This window comes from Vicia villosa, linkage group LG3 (genome assembly GCF_029867415.1).
Source record: "Vicia villosa cultivar HV-30 ecotype Madison, WI linkage group LG3, Vvil1.0, whole genome shotgun sequence".
Classification (NCBI taxonomy): Eukaryota; Viridiplantae; Streptophyta; class Magnoliopsida; order Fabales; family Fabaceae; genus Vicia; species Vicia villosa.
In genome coordinates, this window is record NC_081182.1 from 137365386 (window position 1) to 137384411 (window position 19026).

Consider the following 19026-nt stretch of genomic DNA (forward strand, 5'->3'; position numbering starts at 1 on the left):
CAATGTATTAGAGTACCACATTATCTCACACAAAATTTATATCCTTGTTATCATCAAAACTAAGAATATTGATCAGAACAAATCTTGTTCTAACAGAGTTGTCAATGGGTATGAGTACAACGATGAAGACAGATGCAGGTAGGGTTTGATGGAGTAATAGATGGAGAGAGAAAGGGGTAGATGAGAATGTGAAAATGGAGATTGTGTGATAAAGATGAAAAGGAGAAGAATAGTATAGTAGAATGGACCATTGATTTAAAAAGGAGAAAAAATTTACCCGGTCATTTACATGTTCCAATTCCAAAATTTCGAAATGGTTTGAAAAAAATAAGAGGAAAACATTGAAAATGGGTTGTAGTTGCCACTTGTCATAATCCTTGGTTTTCATTGAACAACAAATGTGTAGTTAGTCAATTACAAAAAGAGCATATATAAGATGTTTGGTGGTATATTTCAATCTTAATTAGGTAGTTGATAATAAACGTTTCTAATCACATATAAATTTATAAAAAATATTTTACAATCCAATAAAAACTAAGAAAAATCTCTAAATTTAATATTCAAAATAAAATTACTTTCTTGTATAATAAACAAGAAAAATCTTCCTCCCGTTAACAAATTGTAACATTGATTATACTATTATCTTCATTTTCTTTTTTTTTTTTTTTTTCACAGAGCAAAGTTAAAAATTTGCCAGCGTGTTTGTTTATTCGTACTTCGGTTCCAAGCCCTTCTTACAGTTCACGAACACCTCAACGCGCACGTTAGCATTGTCTTCTCCAAAAAGAACAGAGCGCGTGATCTCACGCGCGTAATCGTTCTTCTCTAACAACCATAGAAACACAGTCTCTATATCTTTCTCCTCTCCGATTCACCACCGTCGCCGTCGCTCGTTTCCGATCCAATTTCCTTTGACGGAATCCGTAAGCACTTCCGAAATCCCTCGTTACTGTGTCCAATTTAATTCAGCTTCTTTTTTCATATTTGAATGATCCTTGATCTTTTTCTTTTGTTCTCTTAATTTCAAATGTTTTAAATTAAATTTCGATTATTTTGTGTTTGAGAATGAAATTTTGATAGATTATAGTTTTAATTGGGGATTGGTGAGAATTTGTTAGGTTTCTGCTATTTTTCCTGATATATGCTTAAATTTTTGTAATAAGAAGAAATTATTGATCTTCTATTATTAATTAATGTTATGAATTATTAAAATTATTGAATATTCAATTAGCACCGACACCTCGGAAAAAAGATGTGTAGGTCCATGTAGTGTCGTTGTCTGAAACCACCACTTACCATTAATTTATTAATTTTTAAAATTATTATCGATATCGACGTGTCAGTGTTGGTGTCATGTTTCTGTCTGCGTGCTTCATAATTTATCAATAATGGTCTTAATTTTTCAAGCTTAGCTTAGTGAGAAGTAGAAAATTGGAAGATTAATATGTGTTTGTTTTAGTTTTTTTCTTAGTGAGTTATTTATTTTGTGAATTGTTGTTATCAGTGTGAATATGATGAGACGGGATCCAGTGTTTGTGAAGAAGAAGCAATCATCGGCTCCATCATTGGTTGATCTTTGTGTTCAGAAAGCTATAGATAATGTAAGATACCTTGGAAATGTTGGTCCTGTGGATCATCATTTGCTTGAGCAAATTTTGCCGCATTGCACGCTTGATCAGTTGATGCATATCGAGAAGGCCAGCGAAGTAAGACGGGTTTTTGTTGTTTTTTCTACCTACGAGTAAAAAGTTAGAACAAGACTAAAGTAGTTCTATAATTTGTTGGATTTGATTTTTCAGGGGGATTTGAGCCCTGTAACTGATAAGTTGTGGAAAAAGTTCTTCGAGAAGCAGTTTGGTTTGAATTGCACAAAAGAAGTAATTAAGAGGATGGTGCAGAAAAGAGTGTCATTCAGATGGTTGCAGTTGTACGAGGTAGTTGCTTTTTACTTGTTTTAGTTTTTCTTGTTCATACTCGGTTATATTTTATAAGAAATAGAAATATCAAGGTGTATTGACTTCGCGCTGTTTTTTCCTCTAACCCGGTTCTAAACCTATACACAGGCTAAAGTAAAGGAAATGGCCGAGGCTGAGAATGAAGCACTTGATCGAATCAGGCAACGCTACAAGAGTGAAGATGCTAGTAATGACTTTTTCTCTACCTTTCTGCTACTTCCTTTTCCCTTCTAATAAATATGCATGTGCAATACAAAAAATTGACGAGCCTGAAATTTTACATTGTAAATCAATATAGCAACTCTTGTGTAGCTATATGATTGTCATCTCCTTAGTTTTAAATAGTTACGAGTTATTCTGACTATGCAGGAAAACAGACCAGGCAAGTAAAGATATGCACCAAAGTTCCACCTTCAAGTAAAAAAAGATTTTGGGGAGGTAATTTATTTATTTCTTCATGTTTGTTTCCCTCTACTTCACTCTAATTCACTCTAATGTAGCTTTTATTTGTTAGTTGTTTTTCATCTTTGATGATCTTTTGTAGATAATGGACCTGGATACAACGTGTCAAATGTGAAGAGCAACATAATGAAGAAGTCAAAAATAGAGTTTCTAAAGTGGTAAACGTTTCTCTTTTATGATTATATAATCTGATGCTTTCAAATATTTCAGAGTTCACTTTACTATGAAACATACTAGAAATTTGTTTGTTCTTGCATCTTGAAATTGTATGCTCAAACTTAACCTAATGTTTACTTAATTTTCGTTGATTTGTTTGTCTAAACTTCTTGCAGCCGCGAGGTAAAAAACATTGCAGCAATGAATAAAAGTTCTATCCAGAGACCTGCCAGGTACCATATAATATCATTCATTGTTTGGTTGGTTGAACTATTTCTTGGCATTTGTTTTTCTCATAACAAACATTGTTATCTGTGTTTTCTTCTCTCTTTCTGTTTTTCTCGACAATTCTCATGCTGCTGCACCATGTTCTGCAGTTCATCAAGCATGATGAGGAGTGGAAGCATGTCTGGAATTGGTTCATCTTCCAAAGATCCTAAATCTTCAAAGAGGTTATTTTAGGAGCTAAGTAAGAAAGCTAGCAATGCTATGCATCATCATCTGGTTTTAAATTGTGATGACATTTGATGCCTACTAAAAATTGTATTATCATTATTTGCTTCTTAAATTTCCTTGATTTATATGTGCCGGTGTATTGTGTAGATAGCATCAAGAATTGCATAATTGTTGTAATATGTTGATTTCCATATATAAATGCAATTACAGATCATCTTCACATCCAATGTTCATGTTCAAGTATTATGGAAATAAAATATAGAAATTTATGTAGAGAATATAAGCACCAAATTGAAAAAAAAAAAGAATGATAGCATGAGATCATAATTTAATGATCTAACACGTGAAGGTATACTTCCCTTTCTAATTATAACAAATCACATGAAAGTTTATTTGAGGCCAGACACTCCCCATCTAAATGCCGGGTTCATGTGAATGTCATTATTTTCTATTGAAGATGAAATGTATTTCAAAACTTTCACCAGTGACTAATATGTTGGTGTATGGTTGTTAAGGCTTAGTCAAATAAGTGTCCTAGATTTTAGCATTGATTTGTTAGTTGATTTAGTAAAAGTTTGTTTCCTTAATTTTAGTCAGAACGTGGGCTGTAGAGTCTGTTACAGCATTAGGTTTTTCTCTATTTATTTGTTGCACTTCCACATGAATAAAATAAGTCATTCCAGAACTGTTATTTGCAATCTAACAATCTGGTATCAGAGCAGTGACTTGAGAGATTTAATAACAGTAGGAAAACACTTGAGGGAGTGAAGAGAGATGGGTTCGGAAGCACACTTTGCAGCAGCCTCCATTCCGAAGTTTGACGGCGACTACGATCACTGGAGTATGGTCATGGAGAATCTCCTTCGATCTAAGGAGTATTGGGTAGCTGTTGAATCAGGCTACACAGAGCCGAAGAGCATGGATGGGATGACGGCAGCGCAAATAAAGAACTTGGAGGAGATAAAGCTGAAGGATTTGAAGGCTAAGAATTACTTGTTTCAGTCGCTTGACAAGTCAATTCTTAAGACGATCACTCAAAAAGAGACATCTAAACAGCTTTGGGATTCCATGAAGTTAAAGTGTCAAGGAAATGCTCGAGTGAAGAGAGCTCAGCTCAATCGTCTACGCCGAGACTTTGAGGTCTTAGCAATGAAGCAGGGTGAATCAATCACTGATTATTTTGGTCGAGTAATGACGGTTGCAAACGACATGAGGAATTATGGGGAAGATGTGGATGATGTCAAGATCGTTGAGAAGATTTTGAGAACCCTAACTGATAAGTGGAACTACATTGTTTGCTCCATTGAGGAGGCCAAGGACATAGATCAACTATCTGTGGACGCCTTGCAAAGTTCTCTGCTCGTTCATGAGCAAAAGTTCAAAGTAAGTGGAGAAGATGAACATGCTTTAAAGGTAACTCATGAAGAGAAATATGGTGGAAGAGGACGAGGAAGAGTTGTTTTTCGAGGAGGTCGGGGACAAGGAAGAGGCAGGGCTAGCCAACTGAGGAATAAGGAAACAATTGAGTGTTACAAGTGTCATAAGCTTGGACACTTCCAGTACGAGTGGCAAGCAAATTTTACAGATTTGGAGGAATCGGAAGAGATGGTGCTAATGGCATATGTTGAGAAGCTTGGAGGCAATCGAGATGTTGTGTGGTATATTGACTCTGGGTGCAGCAATCACATGTGTGGTGATTCATCACTCTTCTGTGAGTTAGAAGAAGGGTTCAACAAGGTAGTTAGATTGGGAAATTATGCAAGCATGAACGTTGTTGGAAAAGGAAGTGTTCGGTTGACGATAAAAGGCGTGAATCACCTTGTACGAGATGTGTATTATGTGCCCGGTTTGAAGAATAATCTTCTTAGTGTTGGGCAGCTGCAAGAAAAGGGTTTGGCTGTACTAATGCAGTCAAATCAGTGTCGGATTTTTCATCCAACAAAGGGTTTGGTATTCCAAACCTACATGACAGCAAATCGAATGTTTGTGTTGCTATCGAGCACTCAATCAATCAAAAGGGAAAGCAAGGAAGAGTGTTTCCAAGCAACCACTGAAGACGTGGCTCACCTTTGGCACCGAAGATTCGGTCATCTCAGCTACAAAGGGTTGAATACTTTGCAAACAAAAGGCATGGTGACTGGCTTGCCAAGTTTCTCTGAGGGTAAAGTTGTGTGCACTAATTGCTTGAAAGGGAAGCAACATCGAGATGTAATCCCGAGGAGAAGTACATGGAGAGCATCGACAAAGTTGGAGCTGGTTCACGCTGATATTTGCGGCGCGATTTCTCCGGTTTCAGAGGGAAACAAGAGGTATTTCATTTGTTTCATTGATGACTATAGTAGGAAAGGGTGGGTGTATTTTCTTGCTAATAAGTCAGATGCATTCACTACCTTTAAGCTATTTAAAGCTCTTGTTGAAAAAGAAACAGGCCTGTCCATTAAATGTCTACGAACGGATCGTGGAGGTGAATTCACATCAGATGAGTTCAAAGAATATTGTAAAATGAATGGGATCATGAGGCAATTAACTGCTGCATATACACCGCAACAGAACGGAGTCGCGGAGCGGAAGAATAGAACTGTGATGAATATGGTGAGGAGCTTATTGATTGAAAAAAATGTTCCAAGAAAATTCTGGGCAGAGGCTGTAAACTGGGCATTCTATGTTCTTAATAGATGCCCAACATCATCGATGAAGGAAATGATGCCAGAGGAAGCTTGGTGTGGGGTGAAGCCTTCGGTTGGGCACTTGAGAGTCTTTGGTTGTGTGGCATATGCTCATGTACCGGATGCTAAACGAACAAAGCTTGAAGATAAGAGTCGTTGTTGTGTTTTTTTTGGTGTAAGTGAAGAATCAAAGGCATACCGACTATATGATCTTACCTCCAAGAGGATCATTATCAGTCGGGATGTCGTATTTGAAGAAGATGGGCAACAAAATTGGGAGAAGAGCTCCGAAGAAGATAAAACGTTTGATTTGGAATGGGAAGATGAGAAAAGGGAAGAAAGGGAGGAATCGAGTGATGGCGGTGAAGAAGAAAATGTAGCTGATGGTAATGAAGAAAATGCAACTGATGGTAATGAAGAAGAAAATGCAGCTTCTCCAGTGACAGAACCCAGAAATAGAAGAGCACCGAGGTGGATGAATGACTATGTCACCGGTGAAGGTCTTTCCGATGAAGAGGTACAAACACACTTAGCCTTGTTTGCTCATGCTGTTCATTTTGATCCTACTTCATTTGACGAAGCAGTAAAGGAGGAGAAATGGAGGGCAGCCATGGATGCAGAAATGAGATCGATTAAGAAGAATGGAACGTGGGATCTCATGGAGCTGCCGAAAGGAGCAAAAAAAATAGGAGTCAAATGGGTGTACAAAACAAAGTTCAATGAGCTTGGAGAAGTAGAAAAATACAAGGCTCGCTTGGTCGCAAAAGGGTATGCTCAGGAATACGGAGTTGATTATGAAGAAGTATACGCTCCTGTAGCTCGTATGGACACGGTTCGAATGATTTTGGCACTTGCTGCACAAAGAGGTTGGTGTGTGTTTCAGCTGGACGTGAAGTCGGCCTTTCTTCATGAGAAGTTAGTTGAAAATGTGTATGTAGATCAGCCAAGAGGTTATGAAATAAAGAATGAGGAGCAGAAGGTATATAAGCTTAACAAAGCTTTGTACGGACTCAAGCAGGCACCGCGAGCATGGTTCAACCGAATTGAATCATACTTCAGAAAGGAAGGCTTTGAGAAGGAGGATAGTGAGCAAACTTTGTTTACCAAAGTTAAACAAGGTAAGTATTTGATCATTAGGTTGTATGTTGATGATTTAATTTATACCGGAGATGATGAAAAAATGATGTTTGAATTCAAAGAGTCCATGATGAAGGAATTTGATATGTCAGACTTGGGTAAGATGAGGTATTTTCTTGGTATTGAGGTAGTTCAGTTTGATGGCGGTATATTCATCAGTCAAACGAAGTATGTGATAGAAGTTTTGAGAAGATTTGGGATGGAGCATAGCAATCCTGCTGAAAATCCAATGGTTCCTGGATTTAAAATCTCCAAAGATGAAAATGGGGTTGAAATGGATGGTTCATTTTTCAAGCAACTGCTTGGAAGCTTGATGTACCTGACCGCTACGAGGCCGGACATAATGTATGCGGTTAGCTTATTGAGCAGGTATATGTCAAGGCCTACAGAAGTTCATTATTCTGCAGCAAAGAGAATTCTACGTTACTTGCAAGGTACGACAAAGTTTGGCATTCTCTACAAAGCGGAAGGAAATTTGGAATTGATTGGCTTTACTGACAGTGATTATGCTGGATCGGTGGAGGATAGAAGAAGTACTTCAGGTTATGTCTTTATGCTAAGTGGGGCTGCAGTAGCTTGGTCTTCTCGAAAACAACCAATAGTAACATTGAGTACGACGGAAGCCGAATTTGTAGCAGCTGCGGGAAGCTGTTGTCAGGCAATATGGATGCAAAGGGTGCTGAAGAAGATAGGCTACACGGGAAGTAGAAGTACTGTCATTTTTTGTGACAATAGCTCAACAATTAAGTTGTCGAGGAATCCGGTGATGCATGGCAGAAGCAAGCACATTGATGTGCGCTACCATTTCTTAAGGGAGCTTGTGAATGATGGAGTAGTGCAGCTTCAATTTTGTGGTACAAGGCATCAGTTAGCGGACATCCTCACCAAACCGCTGAAATTAGAGTCATTTCGGGAGCTGAGATGGAAGCTTGGAGTCTGTGATTTTTCAGAAGTTAACTAGCTGCAAATGCAGTCTAGTTCAAGGGAAGGAATGTTAAGGCTTAGTCAAATAAGTGTCCTAGATTTTAGCATTGATTTGTTAGTTGATTTAGTAAAAGTTTGTTTCCTTAATTTTAGTCAGAACGTGGGCTGTAGAGTCTGTTACAGCATTAGGTTTTTCTCTATTTATTTGTTGCACTTCCACATGAATAAAATAAGTCATTCCAGAACTGTTATTTGCAATCTAACAATGGTTTGTTGCTAAACAAGTCTTTTTTCCGGTGCCAAAAATTGAGGGTATTAGTATATATGTTTATTCACACATCCGGTCAAAAATTTAAAAATACTTTTAGAATTCGGATTTCAATTTCTAGAAGCATGAATACATAACAAATTCCCTTTAAAGCACACAAAATCTGAGTTAAAAATATGTTCGAATATTAAGGATATTGAAATAAACAATTTATGGATATTGAGATTCGACGTGACTTAAGATAAGCACACCAAAACCCAAAATTAGAAATATGAAAAAGTAAAAGGACTTGTCTAGATTTTGAAATCCAAAAACTTTCATTTATGTATTCGCACTTAGATTTTTCTCTCTACCTCCTCTTCATTTCACCAAATTTGAATAAAAGTGACAAAAAAATTGGATGAACAATCTAATGTCAGATATGTTTTCAAAATGAAATTCGAAACAAATATTTTATAATCAGAATTGCTATCCATCAACACACATAGTTAACAAGCCCCCAAATATTCATGTAAACAAGTGCAAAATATCTAATTTTGAGGTTTAAGCATCTTGAAAATCTCTTAGTAAATTAAAGAATACAAATGATTACCTTTGATATAACAATTTTGAAAATGAAACAGAGTTTTGAGGTGTTGTCGAGGTATATAGTACTTTGAGCGTTTTGAGGATATAGGGTTCGTGTGATCCCTTACGACCATGTTAAGAAAGAAAATGAAATAAATGTGTTGGCTACTAATACTACTCACAAAACTAAAATAAATCATTTTTAAATTTATCGAAGTTGAACGAAATAAAAAATTTAATGTCAAGTTACTCAAATTCAAAGAATACAAGTGACTTAACTAACCCACTAGAATAACCAACTAAACTAACAACTGACAAACTAACCGAACAATTAAAAAAGGCTAATGAAATTTTAATACTTTTAATTAGTTTATGTGTGCTTTTTTTCAAAAATAATTTTGTTAGACAGTATATTTTATGCTAAAAATGAACTTATTTTGATTAACTTTTGAACAATAGAGTGGGCGATGAAACATTACAATTGCAAATATGAATTTCCCACAGCTGAATGCATTTCCCAGAAACGATTATGCGTTAAATATAACTTAATTGCAGAACGTATCAACAAATCAGAGTGGCGCAGCGGAAGCGTGGTGGGCCCATAACCCACAGGTCCCTGGATCGAAACCAGGCTCTGATAAATTTGATTTTTTTTGTTTTATGCTATTTTTTCAACACTACTTTGGCTTCTTGATCCGTTACTTTTTAGCCGTTCAATTACAAATGACTTAATGTTATTTCACTATTTTAATTCTCAATTCACAAGCATGTTTCGTGTTATAATAATTGTTAACTTCTATTTATATTTTTCGGATTCAAAATTTTGTATCTTAGGAGACTAAAGTTTATACAAAATAAATTTTTTACATGCATTATACTTTGTATATCAGTATGTGAAGCTTGACCTAATAGGTCTCTCTTTGGTTATCCAAATCCATTAGATCTACCTCTGAGATACACAACTCAAGCATGGAATTCAGTATGTGAAGCTTACGTCATGCGACCGTGCAAGAGCGTGGAGCTATGCTCGTGCAGCTTTGCGTATGATGCATGATATGCCATGAAACACCTTCCTAAAAAACCACAATTTTTAGAAAGAACTTGGTATAAATGATTGAGGTGGAGTTCAATGTGACTTGAATGATCGAGTTGAGTTTGAAAGTCTGAATGGACAAAGCTTAACTAAGCAAATTGAATGATAGATTTGAGCTAGGCTAGGTCAGTCATGCTTGGTCAAAGTATACAAAGTTCACATGGCATTGGCATCCATGCTAGTTCACCGTTCACCAAACGTCGAGTATGTTAAGGTATAGATGTTTGTTCTTAATCACATCGGCCTAAACCAGTCCACAATCCATCAAGTATCAAGCTTGTTAAGGCATACCTGTTTGTTCTTCATCAGACCTACCTATATATCATTCCAATATTATATCACTGCAACTTTTGTTTTGCCATTCATAAGCAGTTCCTATTCCATTTTATTTGTCTATTTGCAATCTAATATGTAGAAATTTGAATACTTCACTGATAAAGCAATTCTATGTTGTTTTATGTTAATCAAATACCTACATTCCAAACATTTTCTAGTATAGATAAATCAGATGGAAATCCTCTAGCAGTTCAAATTATTTACTGTTTTAAATTTTTTCAAGAACTCATATCCCTTCAAAATGTGCCATTAAGATTTAGGATGCAAGTTTACAAACTAGTTTGAATCCGCAATCAAAAACAAATTTATCTCTCTCTTACACACACAAACAAATATTAGTTTTGCTTATTTCATAAATGTTAAGTTCCAACAATAACAATTACATGTGCTACTAGCATAGTTGAAAGCTGAAAGCTTGAAATTGCAAATCTTCCACTACCACCATTCTAATGCAGGGTAATGACACAAGCTTACATTGTTTATGCAGTGACATGCTACTACTTCAGGAAATTTTTGTCACTTCCTAGTTGTAGCAAAATAAATTAAGCAACAACCATATATAATTTGATTTGTATACAAGAAAATAAATAGTAACATTTACTTTTTTTAACTCTCGACTTTATTCATAATTATTCTTTATTTCTTAAAAATTCGCTTGTAAGTTCAAGTTGAGTCTGTAGGCTTAAAGCCCAGATCCAGCAAGTCGCCTCTTTGACGCATTCGATACAGATAACTGACCAAGCTTGTCGGTGTTAGTGTCGCTTGAAACAGTTCTTTCTTTGGTTGGTGCATAATGTCGCAGCCATTCTCCAACATATACCTGGAACATGAAATAGTTTAGGTTAATGTAAATTTTCGGTTACTTTAAGGATGATATAATTCAGCCTCAAATCGGTAAAGTTAGAAAAACATTTTTCAGAGGTATCGGTGCCACAGAGATAATAACAAGGAGATATAATTTAATCAAAAGAAATAACCTGTTGAGGTCTCATGATCTTTGTATCAGGATCATCTAAAGACTCTCGCCAATGTGATAAATATCCAGCCATACGAGGGATAGCAAATAAAATAGTGAAAAATTCGGGTGGAAATCCCATAGCCCTGAGATTTTGCACAAATCCATCAGATCAATCTTACTAAAAAAATTTGGGAGGAGAGTGACATATCTTACGCTACCGAGTTAGAAAACAAGATGTAGTAATAGATTTACCTATAGATTAATCCAGAGTAGAAGTCGACATTTGGATATAGCTTCCTCTTGATAAAATACTCATCAGACAGAGCAACCTTCTCCAAGGCAACAGCAACCTACATAATCAAATAATGCCATATAAAATTTTCAATTTTAAATTAAATAAATTGAACCGAGTCGATATTTAATGAATCAATGAATTATTGATAAGTCTCAAGAAAAATACACGTAGAAGAAAAAAAAATCGAAAAATGTGTTTTGATATTGAATACAAAATGGATAAGCACCTCTATCAGAGGATCCCGGCCAACAATGGAAAAAACTTCCTCTGTCAATTTTTTTAAGACCTTTGCTCTAGGATCATAGTTTTTGTACACACGATGTCCAAAACCACTCATCTTTCGCTTCCTAGAGAAAAAATAACAGACAACAATATGATAGAAAACTACGTAAAAAAGCAGGAGACGAAAAAGAGAAAATCATCAGCAAATCAGCACTCTTTATAGATAGGAAAACACAAGACCCAGAAGATGTAAAAGATAATATAAACCTTGCTTTAACACCCTCAATGAACTCTGGAATATTATCAACATTTCCGATTTCACTCAGCATTTTGAGGACAGCCTGTATAATGGAAGGTAAAATTAGCATTGTCACACATGAGTGTTCTGCTTTGGATTACTTTTCGCGTATAAATATGCAATAAAAAAATTGATTATGACTTAAGTGACTTGAACCATTTATATTACCTCATTAGCTCCACCGTGAAGAGGTCCATATAGAGCTCCAACACCACCAGCAATAGCAGTGTATACATCAACGCCACTGCAAATAAGATTATAGTTAAAGAAACATATAACAGGCTGCTTTATTTTTCTTAGGAAATTGCTATTCACTCCAAACTGTTTCCGATTCAGTATGGTTTATTAGCAGCACTCTTTTGATAAGTAGTGAGACATTTACCTTGATGCAAGGTGGCGTACAGTTGATGTAGAGCAATTCATTTCATGCTCAGCATGCAGGATGAAAATGATGTCCAGTGCACGAGTTAGACGAGGATTGGGTTTATATGAAGGATTGCCACTGAAAACATGCATAGTGGAGATTTAATGAGTTAGACTCTATGTCGATAAAATACTTGAATCTGAAAATCTCTCTTTCGCTCTGATACCATTCAAGCATCAAATATTTAATCATAAACTTTGTTTTTGTGGTAAGAATATTATGTTATTTCTGAAAATACATACAGAGAATCAAGCATGTAAAGGAAGTTCTCTGTGTAAGACAGTTTGTTGGATGGAAGCACAGGTGGCCTTCCTGCGAGTCTAAGATTAATCGCAGCAGCAATTGTTGTTATCTGCCAATAAGCATAGAATTGAATGAATATTGCACAAAAGTTCAACAGGTTGAGTTTAAACAATGTAAGGAATTCATAGAATTGAATAGCAAACCTTTCCAATAATCCGCACTATTTGTTTGTCTCTTACTTGCTTTGAGTTGTAGATATCAAGACCCTAGATTACAACATAAAAAATTGTTTAAATAAAGATAAAATGTGAATCAATTAATATAACATGGAAAAATGTTGAATCTCAATAAGAAATGAAGTTCTGGTCAGTACCCACATGTATATTCAACTAACACATTAGATAAAATAACATCCCTTATGAATCAGTAATCAAATAATGAAAATCGTCAAATCACTAAGTTATAATTATTCAATTGCATCAATGCTGAGCAGCTCAAAAGATGAGTTACTTTATCTTGATAGCAGTTTATGTTACTTACTCTGAGAGCAGGATTTGCATCAGGATGATAAACAGATAAAGCACTTAGAGCGTTAACAAGAACACCCATAGGATGTGCATCTTGAGGCATTGATTGTATGAGGTCCTACAAAACAAATTTATGCAACCATTCAGTTAGATAGAATAAACCAATATTATTAATTGCATATCGTGGAACATAGTGGTTTATTCAAATTCCACTAAGCAATAGAGCTATATAACGCCTCTATTTGGCAACATGTTGTACTAAATAGCATATTGCGCAACAATAACGATTTGTTCAAATTTAGCATGTTACAACGCTATAGCTCTGCTATTTAACAACATTGAAATACACGCACATTTCTAAAAAAATGGACAACGGAGCTTTGTAGAGAGATTGCACGAGAAATTATGAAGCCTAGAATAACATTTATCAACTTGCTAGTTAGATGAAATAACAAAGTTATCTGATAACAGAAAAGCTCACCAAAACTCCTTGTGGTACAGCTGAATGCTGAGATACAGCAAACTCCCAATCTTGTAACTGACGTGCAGAAGGCAAGTTTCCATACACTAAAAAGACAGAGTTAGAAAACCTCAACGAGTCTTATCTGACATGAAAATTTGCATCTATGCTAGTCCATGGAAGGAAAAAATATTGATCCACATATCATAAACAAAGACTATAAAAGTAGAGTCATGTTTAGGCTATAAATATTTGATCCCAAAATATATTAACTCATAATTATACTATACTTGGGAGTTTCAGCCTCAATATTTTGTACTCTTTATTATTATATTGCACTTGATAATTTAGTATAACCAATATACGCTACTCGTCAAATCAGAAAAGTGTTTAGTCAATAGTTATTTCAAGCAACTCCATTTTCAATACTAAACGCTTACTTGTTACAATAAATTGATGAAAAATTGGCAAACAGAGCGTCTCAAGTTTACAGTCTTAATTTTATCACATGCTTCTCTTTTCACTCAATACAAGTTAAAATTGTTTGATTATAAAACATCTATAAATGATTTTGCAGCTAAAAAATTACAAAACTAACATATGAGTATTGACAATTTCCTTTATATTAATCCTCTAACCCCACATAAAAGTTTCATACACTTGAAAGTTTTTTTTTTGAAAACTACTCACATATGAGATATGCCACTTCGGGAAAGGTACTTTTCTCAGCCAACTCCTCAATAGGGTATCCTCTATATCTAAGGATTCCCTCATCACCATCAATATAAGAAATTGTCGAACGCACAGGAGCAGTATTCAAATAACCAGGATCATAAAGCTTGAGTCCCTTATCATTCTTCCCAGTCGATATCTATAAACCAAAAATTACAGAATCACATATTCCACAACAAATGAATAAGAGAAGAAATCAAATCACATCAATGTAACAACTGAACAGCATTTTATCAAACCACTTATGATTTCATCATATACCTCAGAGTAAAATAATTATTTGGATAAAATTTCATAAATTTCTTATTATAAACTCAACAATCATAATAGAAAGGATCAAAATTGAACAAGACCCAATTCAACAAATCAGATATTATTTGGAGTTCCAAATCTAAAATTGAAAATTCATCAACACAACACAACACAAGTTTCTCATACTCTAACAGACAAAAAAACAAACAGTTAATCAGCAATAAGCAATAGATCACGACCCAGTTATCATCACCTTCTTGAAATCATTGGCTTTGACAGTCCCATCAGGAGACACCTCAATACTATACTTCTTCCCGGTACGTTCATCAACAACGGTGAGACTCCCTTTAACATTCGGCGGCGGAGAGATCCCGGAGGAAGCCGAAAGATGAAGAGGCTGGATGAGTTCCTCGGCGGTGGTTGAGGAAGACGGAAGCAAGTGAGCTGTGAGCGTAGCCAAACGGTTCCGTGCAGCGTCGTGCACGCGCGATTCCGTTGTACTGGTTGTCGTTGACATTGTAGGATGATACGATGGTTGTGTTTGTGAGATTGTGTTTATGTTTGTGTCTGTGTTTGTGATTTTTGATGTTGTTTGAATGGATTCGAAAAATAGGGATCGGATTAGTGTTAATTAGTGGAGATTAATTATAATTAGTATTGGGATTAGAATGTGGAATGGTGTTAATGGGAAATTGGAGTTGAAGTAAAACTCACGTGTTTTTATTACAAATTCATAATAGATTGGTGTTACGTACGGTACACCACATCTCCTTCTAAATTATTTAAAATTTGGAGATTAGAACAAATGTCTGAATCAGATATATCTAGATGAGAAAGTAAATAATGAAAATATGTCAAAATAATAGCATTCATTTTAAAATTTAATTGATTAAAATAGGAAAGTCATTGACAAAATACTATATAAAAAAAGTTAGTTCGAGTATAATTGGAAATAATTAACTTCTACTATATTAAAAAATTAAGCAAAACAAACTATAATAAATTAGGTTAATATTCATTTATCTCCTAGGCGTGTTTTGATTTACCCCTTTAAAAAAAAATTTAAAAACATCTTTGAAATATTAAAATTCTAAATCTTTTGTCCCTTAGATGGAAAAATTACCTCCTGTAAAAGTTTTTTTCTTGATTTACCACCCTGATTTTTACAGGCTTACGGGGTACCCAAAATTATAAAGGGTATTTAATTTTTTTTTAAAGGGGATAAATCAAAACACGCCTATATTGCAGGGGGTAAATGACTATTAACCCTAATTTATATTACCTAACATAATGTAACACCCCGATATCCGCTACACGCATCAATCGTGTCGGCCAACCGAGCATGTGTAACGCCCGGAAAATAAGTATATAGTTGATTTGAACGTTTGTGACATTTATTGGAATTTTACCGTTTTTGGAGTCGTTTCAGTCGGTATTAGTTCGGGATGGCGGACTAATATTTAATTGAAGGTTTTCATATTTTTGGTACTAGAAATATCATTAAGGTAATATTCCGCGTTTTGGGGCGTTTGAACGATATTTGAGCGTAGGGGCATTTTGGTCATTTCCGCGGGATAGATATTTTCTTTATAAGAAAGAAATATTGTGAGAAAGGAAAGAGAATGGAAAGAAAAAGAAGAGAAGGAAAGAAGAGAGAAAGGAGAAGAAGGAAAAGAGGAGGAAAAAGTGGAGATTGGTGGATTCTCGACCGATTCGAGTTCCGATCGTTGCTATAGCAAGGTAAGGGGGTGAATCTAATTTATCTTGGATGTATGATTCTTATAGTCTTGTTCTTGTTCTTGTTCTTGTTCTTCTTGTTCCAATTTCCACAATTTTCTTGTGTGGTCTTTGTTTGATTTAACTTTGTTTGAGAATGATTGTATGATGATTAAATGATATCCTTGTTGTGTTATGGTGATTGATCATGTTTGTTTTCCATTTCTATGGCTTGATTGAAGTTGGAGAAAAAGTTAGGTTTTGAGAAATATTAATGAATCAACCATGAAATTTGGATGTTATGTTGTTTATATGGTATGTATGTGTTGTATTGGTGTTATAATGATGTTTTGGAGTGGTTTTGGTGGGTATAAGGGGCTTGAGACAGTTCTGTTCGTGTTGGGATTTTTCTGGTTTTTCTCAGGTCCGCTAAGCGGCCTCAGGTTCGCTGAGCGGAGTTTTCGTTGGTCCGTTTCTGGAATTTCCGCTTAGCGGCCCGCTGAGCCCGCTGAGCGGCTAACAGCATTTTCGGTTTTTCCAAAACTTCGTAACTCTTGAACCGTAACTCCGATTTTGTCGCCGTTCGAAGCGTTGGAAAGCTAACGCAATGAACTATACTATTATCTAATTAAATGATTCATAGTATGTAGTATCCCATTATTTTTATTAGGATCAAGTGATGAGTTGTGTAGTGTGTTCAATTATCCAAACTTTGAAACCTTGTAACTTTTGATCCGTAGCTCCGTTTCGTACGCCGTTCGAAGTGTTAGGAAGCTAGTTGGATGTTTTATATGATAGCATAGGCTTGGTTAGCTTGTTATGAATTGGTTATGAGGTGTTGTTGATGAAAACACATAATTGTTTATATGCGCGATATGTTTGGTAAATAATCATAGTGCTTGGTTGCAATTGTTAATGATGTAGGATGTAGTAGTGGTTGGTTGATTTTCATAAATGGTTTTGTGAACTAGTACATGATAAATCATGATGATGTGTTGTGTGAATGTTATCGTATTGGTATGAGGTATGTGATTAATTATCGATAACATGAGATCATGTTCATATGTGTTATGTATTAATGAATGTTCATTCTTGATATGTGACGATGTTTGGTTGTTTGTTGTTAACATGTTGTGTGGCCTTATGGCAAGTAATTGTTGTTATGAGAATGATGTATTGATGGAGTTGTGGGCCAATGTCCAATATTAATTTGATGTGATGCAATTATGCGATCATTTATGCCGATGTGGCTAGTATGTTTTGACGGTGAATGTGTGCTGTGTGCTTATTAATGCCTGTGTGGTAATTATGGTGTGATGTGATTGATAACGATGTTATTAATTGGTGATGTATCCTTTTGGATAGAATATAAACGGTGTAACGTGGGTATGTGACCGTGTTATATTGTTGATGATGTTGTTGTCGTGTAATAGAGTCATATATTTGCACAGCATAACATTTCATTACGTTAATGGCGGAATGCTATTAGCAGGTGGCCTGTATTGGCAATTATTACCAGTGGGGGCTTAATGCTCGGTAAAAAGGTGTATTTGCCCTAGTGGCAAGAGGTCATCAGTGGGGGCTAAATGCTCGATGACGTTTAGTCGTAGCTTGATGCTCGACAAAGGTGTATTTTCCTTAGGGAAAGAAGTCCCAGCATAATGCTCGGCAAAGGTGTATTTGTCATAATGACAAGGGAGTTTTACTCCGGATTTGGTACCACATGCATATGCATAGTCGAGTCTCATTCATCATTGTCTGTCTTTATGATTTATGTTATCATTCATGTGTCAAATTACTTATATATTGATTGTGGTTGAATGAGTGGATTACTTTGTTGTATGATTCTTGATGATACTTGTTGGCATTACTATAATTGTCATGCTTTCATTATGAATTATATTCTCACCCTTCTGCTGATTTGATGCTTGAGTGGCATCCTGCAGATTAGCCGCTTTGGAAGTCTTTTGGAAGAGGTAGTTCTCCAGTCGGTCTCGTCAGTTGCTCTGATACGTAACACCGGGGAGTCGGGAGTCTGTTGTTATTTATTTATATATGACTCTTTGAACATGTATGTGTGATAATGTGTTGATGTGTATTGTAAACACTTTATTTTGGAAAACTCCTCTTTGAGAGTGAGAGATATATGTATATATATATATATGTTCATATCTTCCGTGTGTTATGTATCATTTTATTGGCAGGTGTGTATGCTTTTGGCATCGTTGATGTCCGTTTATTTTCTAGGTGTTTGTTTGGTTACTTAGTGTAACATCCTAATTGTGTTGTATGAAATTTTAAATACTCTGATATTTTCTTGCCTAAATGCTTTGGGTAGAATTGGGGTGTTACATTAGTGGTATCAGAGCAGGTCGGTCTGTCCGGCCAGTGTTGTCTAATGTTGTTTAATTCCTCAGTACGGGATAAGTGTGTGGAGCACTGTCAGTACTTGTTGTGCCTCTAGTCGGTTGTGTGCAGGAATGGTTTGAAGCTAAGTGGGGGAGAAGATATGCTTCTCGGATATGTTTCAGTTGCAAGATGTTAGTATGCTACTGAGGGCAGCAGTACTAGTGTTGTTGGACTTTGTTGTTTTCTGAAGTGAAGGCGACTTGGACTTAAGACTTTGGTTGTTAATCAAGTTGGAGTGTCACGGAGTAGATGTTGGTTAATTCTAAGGAATGGAATTTAGAGAGTTGTGATGCTCTAACGCTACTGATGGACTATGAAGTTGTTGTTTGAGTAGCCTTGTGTGAGTTGACGTTGTTAGAAACGTTTTGGAACTCGAGTGAGAATTAGGAGTATGAAGAGTTGAGTAGAATCTCAGGAATTTTATTCTTAGGATTTGTTAGAAGTGTTTTGGTACGTAGCTACCGGACGTC

The 19026-nt window shown here is 35.7% G+C and overlaps 2 protein-coding genes and 1 non-coding gene across 3 annotated transcripts; 2 read left to right on the top strand and 1 right to left on the bottom strand.

Moving 5' to 3' along the window:
- The first annotated feature begins 667 nt into the window (after positions 1 to 667).
- LOC131656717 (uncharacterized) lies at positions 668 to 3243 on the top strand. Its single transcript, XM_058926347.1, has 8 exons — positions 668 to 923; positions 1505 to 1706; positions 1800 to 1934; positions 2064 to 2142; positions 2325 to 2393; positions 2500 to 2575; positions 2750 to 2806; positions 2951 to 3243. Exons 2-8 carry the CDS (start codon positions 1512 to 1514, stop codon positions 3033 to 3035), a joined length of 696 nt encoding a protein of 231 aa, XP_058782330.1. The 5' UTR covers positions 668 to 923; positions 1505 to 1511; the 3' UTR covers positions 3036 to 3243.
- Positions 3244 to 9159: 5916 nt separating this feature from the next.
- Positions 9160 to 9231, top strand: TRNAM-CAU (transfer RNA methionine (anticodon CAU)). The gene has a single exon. It is a non-coding gene; the product is annotated as a tRNA-Met (tRNA).
- A 1105-nt stretch (positions 9232 to 10336) lies between these two features.
- On the bottom strand, positions 10337 to 15130 carry LOC131662448 (citrate synthase 3, peroxisomal-like). The gene is made up of 13 exons (XM_058932224.1): positions 14685 to 15130; positions 14138 to 14318; positions 13469 to 13554; positions 13001 to 13105; positions 12664 to 12726; positions 12460 to 12569; positions 12176 to 12295; positions 11962 to 12037; positions 11763 to 11836; positions 11500 to 11620; positions 11231 to 11328; positions 10998 to 11121; positions 10337 to 10840 (listed from the first exon to the last, which is right to left on the bottom strand). The coding sequence occupies exons 1-13, from the start codon at positions 14946 to 14948 to the stop codon at positions 10703 to 10705; spliced, it is 1560 nt and encodes a 519-aa protein (XP_058788207.1). The 5' UTR covers positions 14949 to 15130; the 3' UTR covers positions 10337 to 10702.
- Between the last annotated feature and the right edge of the window lie 3896 nt (positions 15131 to 19026).

Excerpts from the sequence above, each read along its gene's own strand:
- LOC131656717 (XM_058926347.1), top strand. The coding sequence starts at position 1,512 with ATGATGAGACGGGATCCAGTGTTTGTGAAGAAGAAGCAATCATCGGCT. Across the intron at positions 1,707-1,799 it reads ATATCGAGAAGGCCAGCGAA|GGGGATTTGAGCCCTGTAAC; the intron begins GTAAGACGGGTT and ends TTGATTTTTCAG. Across the intron at positions 2,807-2,950 it reads TCTATCCAGAGACCTGCCAG|TTCATCAAGCATGATGAGGA; the intron begins GTACCATATAAT and ends CATGTTCTGCAG.
- LOC131662448 (XM_058932224.1), bottom strand. The coding sequence starts at position 14,948 with ATGTCAACGACAACCAGTACAACGGAATCGCGCGTGCACGACGCTGCA. Across the intron at positions 13,555-14,137 it reads CGAAGTGGCATATCTCATAT|TGTATGGAAACTTGCCTTCT; the intron begins GTGAGTAGTTTT and ends CTGTCTTTTTAG. Across the intron at positions 11,621-11,762 it reads ATTGAGGGTGTTAAAGCAAG|GAAGCGAAAGATGAGTGGTT; the intron begins GTTTATATTATC and ends TTTTTTCTCTAG.